General features: G+C 40.1%; 1 protein-coding gene across 2 annotated transcripts in view; it reads right to left on the bottom strand.

The window, feature by feature from the left end:
• Window positions 1-5,754: 5,754 nt before the first annotated feature.
• Window positions 5,755-13,145, bottom strand: part of ARSI (arylsulfatase family member I) — a 50,331-nt gene continuing 42,940 nt past the window's right edge. Inside the window, exons 2-3 of one of the 2 annotated variants that reach the window (XR_006364526.1) lie at window positions 8,628-11,807; window positions 5,755-8,274 (exon numbers count right to left, since the gene is read on the bottom strand). Coding sequence is in view for 1 of the 2 variants with exons in the window: in XM_044069561.1 (XP_043925496.1) it covers window positions 10,412-11,807 (1,396 nt within the window). In the remaining variant the exon portion in view is untranslated. Of the gene's footprint in view, window positions 11,808-13,145 lie in introns of both variants that reach the window. The other variant, XM_044069561.1, reaches the window with a different exon arrangement.

The following is a 13,145-nucleotide window of genomic DNA, read 5'->3' as shown; positions in this document are numbered from 1 at the left end:
ACCACATTGATGGTAGTCCACTGAACACAGAAGGCATCATAAGAGATCTGGGAACACAGGTTGACAGCAACCTGTCTTTTGACCACCACATTGCCACTGTGGTCAGAAAGTCCTTCTGTGTGGCACATCTCATTACTAAGAGTTTTGCATCCAGGAAGAAAGAGGTCATTGTCTCCCTCTACTCTTCCCTCATTAGGCTAATCATCGAGTACAATGCCCCATTTGGCATGTACCTCACTAGACACATGCAACAAAAGAACCTCACAAAGAGGATCCTAGGCCTTAAAACACTTCTCCTGTATGGACAGATTAAAAAAACTCCAACTATTCTCTGTCTGATATCACCTACTTAGAGGTGATCTCTACTTGACTTACAAAGCCATGTCTTACCCAGCTCTGTTAGAAATGCTACAGCTAAAGAAATCCCATTCTCTCCACACTACACACTCCAAAGACCTCAACCTCATTACCACAATCAACAGAGCAAGCTGGAGGAACAGGTTCATAACCCAGAGATTGTCCATGCAATGGAATAGATTTCTCATACATATCAAGCAGAGAGCCTCACTGGCCCTCTTCAAGAGAAATCTTGATGAGTGGATGGGAAATAGAACATTCTTCCCAGGGATCACAGCAGTGGCTCTACTCGACAGAGGCACTGGGAACTGAGGTCGGGTGGCACAATGCCAGGGTAATCCTATGGGCTAGGCTTGTAAAGGCTGCTGGGCCATTAGACTAGTACACATCCATGAACCTATGAACACCGGCTAGTCATCACTTACGATAGATGAGCAAGCCAAATAAGTAATTTTCTGTTGTCCTTCCGAAATTTAACTTTAGCACAAAATTTAAAAGTACTGATGCAACATGAATTACATAGTTTCAAGACCTTCTGTAACTGGATTTAGCTTTTATTATGCTTTATTATATATCAGATATATTTTCCTTGAAGCAGAGGTACCAGAAGGAAGACACTGCACAACTGAAGAGAAGAAAACATCTTCAAAACTAATATGCCAATTGTCAGCTTAGTTATCCTGCTGAACATGCAGAAGAATAGTAAGCCTCAGTTAAACTGATGGAAACAACTGTCAGAAGCCAATGGAGAGCCAAGACCCTTTAGGCTGTCTTGCTTCCTGAACTCTAATGGAAACTGTTTTGCATTTAATTATGGAGTTAGATTTTATACATGTATAGTATTTAAAACCCCATCATAAACAGCTACTGTGCCTCAGGGAAGTGTGTTGGAATTTGATTCTTGGCAAGTTATTTTCTCATATGCAGAAGTATCTTAACACTCAGGAATAAAAGCTCACAAAACAAAATTCAGTTTGTTTAAAATCAAGGTATTGCTCTTACAGCTGTCAGGTATGCAGTGATATTCCAAGTGCTCACAGTTTTGCAAAGCACTGCTGCAGACAACATACATACTTGTGTTTTCTCAAGGTCAATTATTTTCTTCTTTTTTTTTTTTTTTGATTAAAACATGCAAAATAAATTGTTTTCTCACCCAGTGACAGAATTTTGATGATTTGCTGTGACTAGGTCTGAAGTTTTAAGGCAACAGTCATAAATTTTAGGTGTGCCGACAAGAGTATATTTTAAATCAATAGCTTTTAATATTGTAAAGGGATGTGAATGTTGGTCATAAATAGATAAACCCCTCTGAATGACTATATTGCACTGAAAAGCAAAGCTACCAGAATGGAAGCTGCCTGTGCAGTGTCATATGATGATTTTCTTTGGCTTATTTCTTTCTTCTGTTTCTTTCTTCTAGATTTCCACACAGCAAAGAGTTCTCACAAGATGCTTTTTTCTACAAGCTACAGAAGAGGAAATAGAAGAGTTAAAACAGAGGCAGAACGTGGGTGGGAGGGGGCGATTCAGATATATGTGTGCATGTCTGTGTAGGTTTGAGTGTGTGTGTGTGTGTGTGTGTGTGTGTGTGTGTGTGTGTGTGTGTGTGTGTGTGTGTGTGTGTGTGTGTGCGTCTAACATAAAAAGTGGTTCCGACACAGCAATGATAATTTAGAAATCCTGTTCTGAACTACAGGTAAAATTTCAGCATTAAAAATATAGTATGAAAGCAATAACAGGAACGCAGATGTATATTATATAGTTATTGTAACTGTATGGTGATTTGACATGTTTCTCCGAGTTTTATATCTTCTGTTAATGCATGCTATCTAAAAGTTATACACTGGGGGAGGGTTCATGTGTTCCTGGAAGTGTAGTAACTACAAGTTAGGATGATGTTAATGTGGCAGACTGTGACATTCTACATATAACACATTAAATATAAGCCCGACCTAATACCCTATTCAAAGAAAGTGTTATACAAAGCAAAACAAATGTGTCTATTGTCCATAGCACTCAGCCTCTTACAAAAAAAAAAATTCAGAAATAAACATCCCAGTTCCCAAAATGTCAGGACAAAAGTCCAAAAACAAGGGTTTTTTCTATATACGAATCTCGCTGCCTAAGAACTTTTAATAGAATGAGATGATTTGTATGTATATGCATATCTTGAAGCATAAAATGTCAATTTAATATAATTTCTGTTGTACTCCTCACAGTTTTTATTCAAAAGCACACATTTTATGAGTGACAATGTAAAATTCAGAGGAAACTGAGGAAAAGTTGAGAGCTATGTAACTGTCAGCAATGCAAAAACTAGAAAGCAATTTTAAAATTAGCTGGGAAGAAGCAGAGAGAGAGTTAGATGCCAGGAGAGCTGAAAGGGTGAAGGTATCATTTTCAGAAGTGGTACCTATACTAGGAGTCAGCTCACACAGAGGAAAGACAGCAGCAGAGAATATATTGTCTGGCCTCTGCAGCAAAGCTCTGTGCAAGAGACAGTCTCCATCTTAGCCAAGCAGGGACAGTGATGTGTAGTGCTGTATTAGAAAGGTATATCTCAGTGATCATACTTTTAAACTGAGGAGAGAATGACAGAAACAGAAGAGGGTAAGTGTTAGGCACTCTACACAAAAGGCAAAAAGGGATGAAGAACATAGCAGATGAATAAACAAGGATGACTCAGAGGGTACATGAGTGTTCTTACTCTACAATGCAAGGAGGGAGCTGCAACTAACAATGCAGGACAGAAGGGCAGTATCACAGAAACATGGCCCAGTGATGGGAGGGATGGACCATGGATGTGCCTTGGTGTATGCTGTCCACGAATGATGGGGAACAGAGAGATGGGGTAAAGAAGGAATCATCAGATCTGAAGTGACAGTAAAGGAAAAGCACAAAATAGAAAACAAGTAAAGAATAGTGGCTACAGTAGTTGGAAAAGACAGTGTGTGGAATGGAAGTGGCATAATACAAAGAAGCTAGCCAAAGGCAACAAATGTGGTAAGGGGAGCAAAGGCTGAAGCTAGCCAAAAGGCAACAAATGTCGTAAAGGGAGCAAAGACTGAAACTAGCAAAAAGGCAACAAATGTGGTTAGGGGAGCAAAGGCTGAAACTAGCAAAAAGGCAACAAATGTGGTAAGGGGAGCAAAGGCTGAAGCTAGCCAAAAGGCAACAAATGTGGTAAAGGGAGCAAAGACTGAAACTAGCAAAAAGGCAACAAATGTGGTAAGGGGAGCAAAGACGGAAGCTAGCCAAAGGCAACAAATGTGGTAAGGGAAACAAAGGCTGAAACTAGCAAAAAGGCAACAAATGTAGTAAGTGGAGCAAAGACTAAAGCTAGCTAAAGGCAACAAATGTGGTAAGGGAAGCAAAGGCTGAAACTACCCAAAAGGCAACAAATGTGGTAAGGGGAGCAAAGACTAAAGCTAGCCAAAGGCAACAAATGTGGTAAGGGAAGCAAAGGCTGAAGCTACCCAAAAGGCAACAAATGTGGTAAGGGAAGCAAATACTAAAGCTAGCCAAAGGCAACAAATGTGGTAAGGGGAGCAAAGACTAAAGTTAGCTAAAGGCAACAAATGTGGTAAGGGAAGCAAAGGCTGAAGCTACCCAAAAGGCAACAAAAGTGGTAAGGGAAGCACATGCTGAAACTAGCAAAAAGGCAACAAATGTTGTAAAGAAAGCAAAGGCTGAAGCTAGCAAAAAGGCAACAAATGTGGTAAAGGAAGCAAAGGCTGAAACTAGCAAAAAGGCAAGAAATGTGGTAAAGAAAGCAAAGGCTGAAGCTAGCAAAAAGGCAACACATTTGGTAAGGGAACCAAAGGCTGAAGCTAGCCAAAAGGTAACAAATGTGGTAAGGAAAGCAAAGGCTAGAGCTTAAATCAAGTTAACAAAAAAAAAAAATCAACAAAGGAAACAAGGGTTTTACAGTTATGAGCAGGAAGAAAAATTCTGAGGGATAGAATTGGCTAGGCTAATCAAAAATGGGAGAAAGATCACAGCAGAATAGGAAAAATGAGAGGCACTGAATAAATATTCTACTTTACTTGTCTAAGAGAAAGGCAAAGGGAGAATGGTATGGTGTGAGGATGGCAGGGCAGAATGTGGTGAATGCTAGTATGCAAACATCAGGATAGGGAGGAAACATCTGACCTTAGGAAGGATACAGAATAATGACCAGATATACTACCTCCTACATTCCTTATAAATATGGCTAGAGTGTTGTCAGAAAAACAAATGGACAATTTCAATAGATCATTGACTGGTGCAGAAGTGCCAGAGGGCTGGAGAACAGCAACTGTGGTACTCTTGTATGGGGTGGGGAAGGTTCAACAATCTTCAGGACAGCAACTGACATGGATTCATGGCTAGAAGAAGTTGTCAGTTAAATGCAATCAGGTTTTGTGAATGAGTTACAGAGGACTACCAGTAAACCTATGACTGAGCACCATACAGGAGGTTGATAGCAAAACTTGTAGGAGCACAACTGAAGAAAGGGAAAGGGATAGCTGCAGTGAAAGGGGCAATGTCAGAAATTATGGCATGAATGAAATTCCGCAGCAGTCTGTCCAGGGTTCAGTATTCTTCAGTGTTTGTTTCCAACACACCTGAAGGAACCAGCTTGTTTGCTGATGACACAAACATAGGTTCAGTGGTAGAGCATGACAGAAAAGTCTAGCAAAGGATTCTGAAAGGCTAAACAAGTCACAGAAAGAAGGCAGATGAGGTTCAGTGCAAACAAATTCAAAATATTGCACTTGAGTCAGAAGAATCCTGGTATAAGGTACTTCCTGAGAAACATAGCTGATGACATAAGAGCAGGAAAATTATCGGGGGATGTTGAGCACGCATGGATAAGACCACCAGGAGGAGAATTGGAGGACATTGGCAGCAGCAAAAGAAGAACTGCATTTTCTCCTCAAGGGTTCAGACTCCAGAAGTAAAGAGATAATGCTTCCTGTCTACTAGACCCTGGTCAGGCCACGTGTTGAATACTGCATGCAGTTGCTAAAGCCATGCATGGAAAGGAATATCAGACTGTTGTAAGGGTTCTAGAGGAAAGCCACTGAAAAGTGACTAGATTGGAGAGAAAAAGATTAAATGTCTATTCTATTACAGACCAGAACAGGGGGGGGGGGCATGATAGTTGTGCACAAGCTCACATCAGGGAGATGTGAACAAGAAGGAATGAGGGAGGAAGGAGTGACACACACAGGTTATAAGGACTAGTCAGTGTTACTCCCTTCTTCTGCTGTAGAGTAAATGTAATGGAATAGAATGGAATGTAAAAGCATGAGCGCATTTCAAGGTAGTTGTCTCATTTCTCAAATCACAGATCATTATGCTAAGTCAACCATAATAGCAATATGACTCATGAAAGAGCACACAAAAAGAGGCTTTGTTTTAAGTTTTTATTCTCTGAATTACAGACTACAGTCATTTCACATTTTAATTGTCACAAAGAACAGCTTAGCATTCATGTTCAGCCTTGTTGTCATTCAGTAGCAATAAAATGTACTTACAATACAATGCCAGCAGCACAGACGTGTTCCCAGCTCATGGAACTACTTTGTATTAATATAATTCAGCAGCTGTGGGTTGCTGCAAATTTACCATGATCTTGTGACAGATTTTGACAAGGCTACAGGATTTTTTAACCTCACTGTATAATTAATGAAAATAATTTCAGCATTTGTTTTACTTTTTCAACCCCATTTTTTCTATAATATACTCATACAGCAGAACCCAGTTTGAATGTTAGGGCCATGAAACAAAAGGGTACGCAGCATTTTGCTCCTTAATCTAATTAACATACCTTCTCAGATATCACTGACGCCTACTGCCAAATCATGAGCCGTAGAAACTGATGGGCCTACAATATACAGGATATTTTACACTCCAGCAGCTTGTCTTACTGGTATTCTTAAGTTGCTGAAGCACAAAGTGGGAACTTTCCTGCAGATAACATACAATCTTCTTCTACTTCCCATAGATGCTGTTGCATGCTAGCGGAGTATGAAGAGAATATTCACTGAAATATGTCAATTTACCTGTAAAAGACAATTCATGTTGCTTTATGCTCTCATCTGTAAGTTGCCCAAGTCTGTGTATGTGTGTGTGTGTGTGTGTGGGGGGGGGGGGGGGTGCAGGCTTCTTCTTATCTGGTAAGTCTGAAGAACAGCTAGTGCTTGAACACATTTGGTCAGTGTCTGAGGATAGAATGTTGCAAACACTGATATAGGTGCTCTTCTGTCTAATGCCAGCACATTTTTTTAACTACCAGCATTCAGTCAGTGCTAAGATGAAATAACATTCAAATGAAGGTTTGGAGAAACAAATGCAAAGATGTCCACAAGGCCTTGTCTTCTTTACAAAAATATGGTCAGTTAGGAAAAACAATGACAATATTTTTCCTTATATATTATAAACTCATATTGCAGTAAAAAATACATAATGGGGCCAATTGCACTTAATTGTTTTCCACTGGAAAATTAAACAGCATTGAATATTTAAAATTCTTGTTTGTTGACAAAGGTGAGTTGACTCAGGTCCTCAAACAGCAATCCAGTCTTAGAACCGCAGAGTACCAGGCTAACATAGTAGATCTAGGTAGACTAATAATATTTTTTCCCTTAGACTGCAAAAATTGTAACTAGTGCAACTAAGATGACATGTTCTACTTCAGGTTAAATTATCATTTTTTTTTATACATTATAATAATGCAATGCCTGTTTGTAACCTTCTCTTTGTCCAGCTGCTCAGTCTGTAGCAGAGAATTAAAGGGAAATATCCAGTCCTCAAAATCCTAAGCCTTCTCATATGAGCCTGCTGTTCTGACTCTAAACACTGGAGTGCTATTCTAGGGACTCAAGTTGCTATTCCCTCAGGGTCTCATTACGTGCTGGTTCATTACAATGTGCAGATTCAGTGTAGATATTAATTTCCCTAAATATACCGCCAGTTTCTTCTTTATACTCAATAGGGAATGTAACAATTTTTTCACCTGAACAAAAAGCAAGGTGTTCATCTAGTCCTTTACAGAGTGACTGTCGGAAAGTTTCACAGTCTGGGAGTACAGTATGAATATTTTCATGATATGTCATAAGAAAGTCATATTCTTCTTCATATATAAATGAAGTGGGTTCCAGATGATAACTCTGATGCAGTTCGCTGCTACAATATCAGAAAAAAGTAGCAAGTGTCTATAACCCTAGACATAAAATAAATGATTATGCCATCTGTAAACAAAATAACATAATAACATTTGTTTTTTGACATTACGGTAGTAGAGGTTAAAAAATGAATGTAAAAGAAAGTAGCTCTTTCAAATGACTGCTTGTGGGATAATAACTACCAGAGGAAATGGAGAAAGTGACCCTAGGTAACCAGAGGTCAACAGAGGGGACACGTTCTTACTTGACTCAGAGAAGAGGCTAACAGCACCAAAACTAAAGTTCTGCAGAATGAAGGGAAGCAAACTTGGGCTATGGTCATGGCAACATCCTCATAATTCAGATGATGTCACCTTATGACTAACCCTTGAAAAAAAGGGAAAAAGATAATGGGAGAAAGCAAGCAGAGGGAAAGTACATGCACATTTGTGATTCTGGGCTGTATAGTACTTACTGTAATAGCTGCAAGCCCTAATGGCACTAAGATGATAACAAATACAAACTATCCAGAACTCCTAGCCTGGTTATGCCTAAGACAATGGAGTGTGTAGTCCCAGCTCACTTACTGCTATGGGGCAGGAGAATGTCATTATATGACAATGAAGTGGGCAGTCTCAGCCCACACACCTATGGGGCAGGAGAATGTCATTATATGGCAATGAAGTGGGCAGTTTCAGCCCACACACCTATGGGGCAGGGGAAAGTCATTATATGACAATGAAGTGGGCAGTCTCAGCCCACACACCTATGGGGCAGGAGAATGTCATTATATGGCAATGAAGTGGGCAGTTTCAGCCCACACACCTATGGGGCAGGGGAAAGTCATTATATGACAATGAAGTGGGCAGTCTCAGCCCACACACCTATGGGGCAGGGGAAAGTCATTATATGACAATGAAGTGGGCAGTCTCAGCCCACACACCTATGGGGCAGGGAAAGTCATTATATGACAATGAAGTGGGCAGTCTCAGCCCACACACCTATGGGGCAGGGGAAAGTCATTATATGACAATGAATTGGGCAGTCTCAGCCCACACACCTATGGGGCAGGGGAAAGTCATTATATGACAATGAAGTGGGCAGTCTCAGCCCACACACCTATGGGGCAGGGGAAAGTCATTATATGACAATGAAGTGGGCAGCCCCAGCTCACACACCTATGGGGCAGGGGAAAGTCATTATATGACAATGAAGTGGGCAGTCTCAGCCTACACACCTATGGGACAGGGGAATGTCATCATATGACAAAGATGTAAGCAGTCCCAAACCACACACACATATGGGGCAGTGGAATGTCATTATATGACAATGGAGTGTGTAGACCCAGCCCACACACTCCTATGGGGCAGAGGAATGTCATTATATGACAGTGAAGCCACCAGTACATGTTTACACATTTGTATGGGACAGGGGAATGTCATTATATGACAGTGAAGTAGTCAGTCCCAACCCACACACCTCTGGAGCAGGAGAATGCCATTATATGATAATAGAGTGTGTAGTCCCAACCCACACATTCCTATGGGCCAGGGGAATGTCATTATATGAAAGTGAAGTCACTAGTTCATGTTTACACATTTGTATGGGACAGGGGAATGTCATTATATGAAAGTGAAGTCACTAGTTCATGTTTACACATTTGTATGGGACAGGGGAATGTCATTATATGAAAGTGAAGTCACTAGTTCATGTTTACACATTTGTATGGGACAGGGGAATGTCATTATATGAGAGCAGAGTGGGCAGTCGCAGTCAACACACTCCAGTGGGATGAGGAAAGTCATTATATGACATCAGAGTAGACAGTCCCAGCCTGCACACTCCAGGGGTCCAAGGGAATGTCATCATATGACAGTGAAGTGGACAGTCCCAATCTTGTCACTCTTATAGACTGGGGAAGGTCATTCCATGATTATGGACTGTCTCAGGTAATAAACACCTAAAGGACAGGGAATTGCCATCATATGTTAGTGTAATTGGTAGGTGAATCATGACAACTACTGACCATCCAGTACTTCTGGAAGGGGAATGCCATAATACGATGTTGGGGACAGTACCCATCTATCACACAGAATGGAGTAATGTCATCACACGGTATTAGATTAGATACCTGCACAATGTCCTGTAGGACAAAGGAATGTGATGCCAGTGAGAGCATTTCCTGGTATACTTGCCAATTAATGTTTTTGCTTAATTTCAGATCATTACAGCCCTAAAGCTTTAATCTGCTGGAAAATTCTAGTATTTCTTTCAGACATGAGAATTGTTTATCACCAGACTCTGCAACATATAAACAAGGCAAGATGCATCCTCAAACAAAAAGACCTTGGGTCATAAAGTATTACCACTGTAACACATTCAGTAACATACTGTTTATTTTTTCTGTGGTGTGGGATCAAATAAAGGCATTGTATCAGCATTATGATTAATCAAGGAGCACTATAGTTGTAAACATCTTTGTACGATCCAGGCAAAAGTTCTCAGCACATTTGCAGACCTACATGGAAATGCCATGATCATCTCTCAGGATTGCTGATCATCACAGCAGAAGAGTCAAAAGTTCAGTAGTCAAAGACAAACATTAAGGTAGAAAAATGTTCACTTTTTTATATTTCAGTCTTATACTAATTCATCAGAATGATACCACAAGTAAAAAAATATATTAATTAAACAACCTGTACATAGCAAATCTGAGCCTTTTACAGCCCCAAATGTATGACTTTACAACAGACCAGACTTCAATGTGTCCATTCTAAAGATAGCTTGTAAAGCCAGGTCATGATTTCTAACAGGACTCAGCCTGTTGTGTTTCTGTCCAAACATTTTGTCAGCATTTATGTAAACTGCACAATGTTTTTTAGTGCTTAACAGAGTTTTAAATTCTAAATTCTGTTTGACATTATCCTTGTGTTCAGTTTCCTAAAAAAGGATCTTAGTTTGCAAATCTTGCACTTCTTCTTTTTTGTCTTTGTTTTGTCAAATTCAGTCTCAGCACCCCAGTCCTCCTCATCTGTCAGCCATGGCCCCCAGGCACCTCCATTTAACTCTGGGTTGGCTCGAGGGTCCTCGGCAGGGAATCTCACAGGAATGGCAGTCTTGTTATAGTTCACTAATCTCAGGAGGAGCTTCTTCACAACATCAGGTCGCTTGTCAGACATATCATAGCGCTCAAAAGGATCAGCTGTGATGTTGAAGAGCCAAACTGACTTCTTCATGGTGTTACTCAATCTTTCCAAGTTCCACCAGCTGCCTGGAAAATTTATTTGGGTCTGCGGTGGAATCCAGTCACTGTAGCCTGGGTCTCCTGTTAGAAGTTTCCAATCTCCCACTCGAATAGATGCTTGGACAGCAGTGTTCCAGATGTTAAAGCCCTTTGCCAAGGAACCAAAAGGAGCATGGTTGTAGAGAGGATCAATACTATGCAGAATCTCTTTCCGTGGTGATAATTTACCCTCACTGATTGTATGCCACACGTTATATCCATCCAGGCGATCTGCTTGAGTGACATTAGCCCCTGATAAATATGCTAATGTAGGATACCAGTCTGTGATATGAATAAGTGCTTTACTGATCTTACGCTTGCGTTTGATTAAGGGGCTATGAACAAATCCAATGGCTCGAATCCCACCTTCCCAATATGTTCCTTTGCGACCTCTTAAAGGCCAGTTGCTGCCTCCTGAAAAAGGTTGTCCTCCATTATCAGAAGAGAAGATTATCACACTGTTTTCATAATAACCATACTTTTTGAGGGCCCAGGTAATGTTTTTAACTGCCTCATCCATGCATGTTACCATTGCTGCATATTTTCTCCTTGCCACATTTTTCATGGAGCGATAGGGGTAAATGTACTCCTTGGGAGATTGAAGTGGTGTATGAACTGCCTGGAAAGCGATATAAAGAAAGATTGGATCTTTGGGATTGTGAGATGCCAGGATCTTATTGACCCTCTGGGTATACAGCAGAGTTGAATACTTCCCACTTTTATCCCATGCAACATTCTCCCCCTCATGCAAGTCGAAGCCACAGACCCCAGGGCCATCACAGTTGTCATAAGTGTAATAGTCTACATTTCCAGTCAGTGACCCAAGAAAGGAGTCAAACCCACGACGTGTGGGTAGGCATTCCTTTTTATAGAAACCCAAGTGCCACTTTCCTACCATGTGTGTGGCATATCCAGCTTCCTGCAGCTTTTGAGGCAATGTCACCTGGTCTAGAGGTAGGCAGTTTGGTTGCCTGGGACGGATAATGGAGTGTTGAAGTCCAGTGTGGATTTGATATCTAAATGCAAGAAAAAAAGAAAAAAGCAACATTAAAAATAAATCTTTTAATATCACAGATACTGGAATTTTTATTTAACATGGCTTTATTTAACATTACTTCTTTTCTGCTTAAACAGATAAAATAAAATGAGGCATATAACACTTGCTCATATATCATGGTAAACTAAAAGTTTAACTAACAAAAGGGCAGAAACTTGGATTTTAGTTTAAAAAAATGTGAAAGCAGGTGAATTGAATATGTTCTAAGCAAGGCTTTTCCTCGTGACCATATTCTATTACTTACAATTATTCAAAGTCAACATATTCATTTGAAAACCTTAAGGAGATAGCTCCTAGTGAGTGCTGAGTATAAAACAGTAAGCAGGATGGCCACACTCTCACAGTCCATAGATTCCTGTATGGCTACACACTCCCAGTCTGCAGATCCAGGTTAGGGCTTCATACTTATCTTTCATAAATCCATTTTAGGACTGCACAGTCACAGTCTGCAGATATATGTTATGGCTACACTCTCACAGTCCAGATATCTGTATTAGGACTACACATTCATCATCCATCGATTCATGTTAGGGTTAAATACTCACAGTCCATAGATCTAAATTAACTAGCAATACCTGTGACAAGAAGTAAAGCTTTAATTGCGAGTGCACTCATATTTTAAAGCACAGTACAGTTTCAAAGTGAATAATTTAAAAAATGAAGAAGGCTGTGACACTACAATCTTTAGATACACAGAGAAGTGTATTTCTGGATGCCATTGTAAGATAAACATAAAAATTGTGTGTTATTGGTGGCATCCTAAAACTGTTAATGTAGGGATTCCTTCTCAGTTTATATGATGGTGGTGGTAAATCCTTTACATATATTTACAACATTCAACATTTAAGACCATGGCTTAAAATTCAAATTCATGTGTTCTTTTAGTGTTCTATTGCTGAATTGTCACTCTCTGAAATGCAAAGAATCAGATTCCAAAAGACTTGCACTCTAAGTAAGACACTTATTCCAAGACATGCTCCTAGAGTTATGTGACTTATTATAAGAGCAAGTCTTTTGGAATCAACCCCCTGGTGTAAACAGACAGGCCTTGCACCAAAGTAAGTCACTTACAGTGAGAGCAAGTCTTTGAGAGTCAGGGCAGACGTACATCGGAGTAAGTCACTTAAACTAAGAGCAAGTCGTTTGGAAATGGGCCTTTAGTTTTCTAAGCACTTCAGCATGTATTCCAGAATTATGTGATTAAATTCAATGCCCTGCTAAAAGTATGTGGTCATCTCAATACAATTTTCTACTTTCCAAACCAAAGCAGGACTATTGGCTTGTTATAAGACACTTT

The sequence above is a fragment of the Protopterus annectens genome, chromosome 4.part0, assembly GCF_019279795.1.
Source record: "Protopterus annectens isolate FY-2018-M chromosome 4.part0, PAN1.0, whole genome shotgun sequence".
NCBI classification, from domain to species: domain Eukaryota; kingdom Metazoa; phylum Chordata; order Ceratodontiformes; family Protopteridae; genus Protopterus; species Protopterus annectens.
Note: the sequence above shows the minus strand (reverse complement) of the source record. Positions and strands in the feature narration are given on the sequence as shown.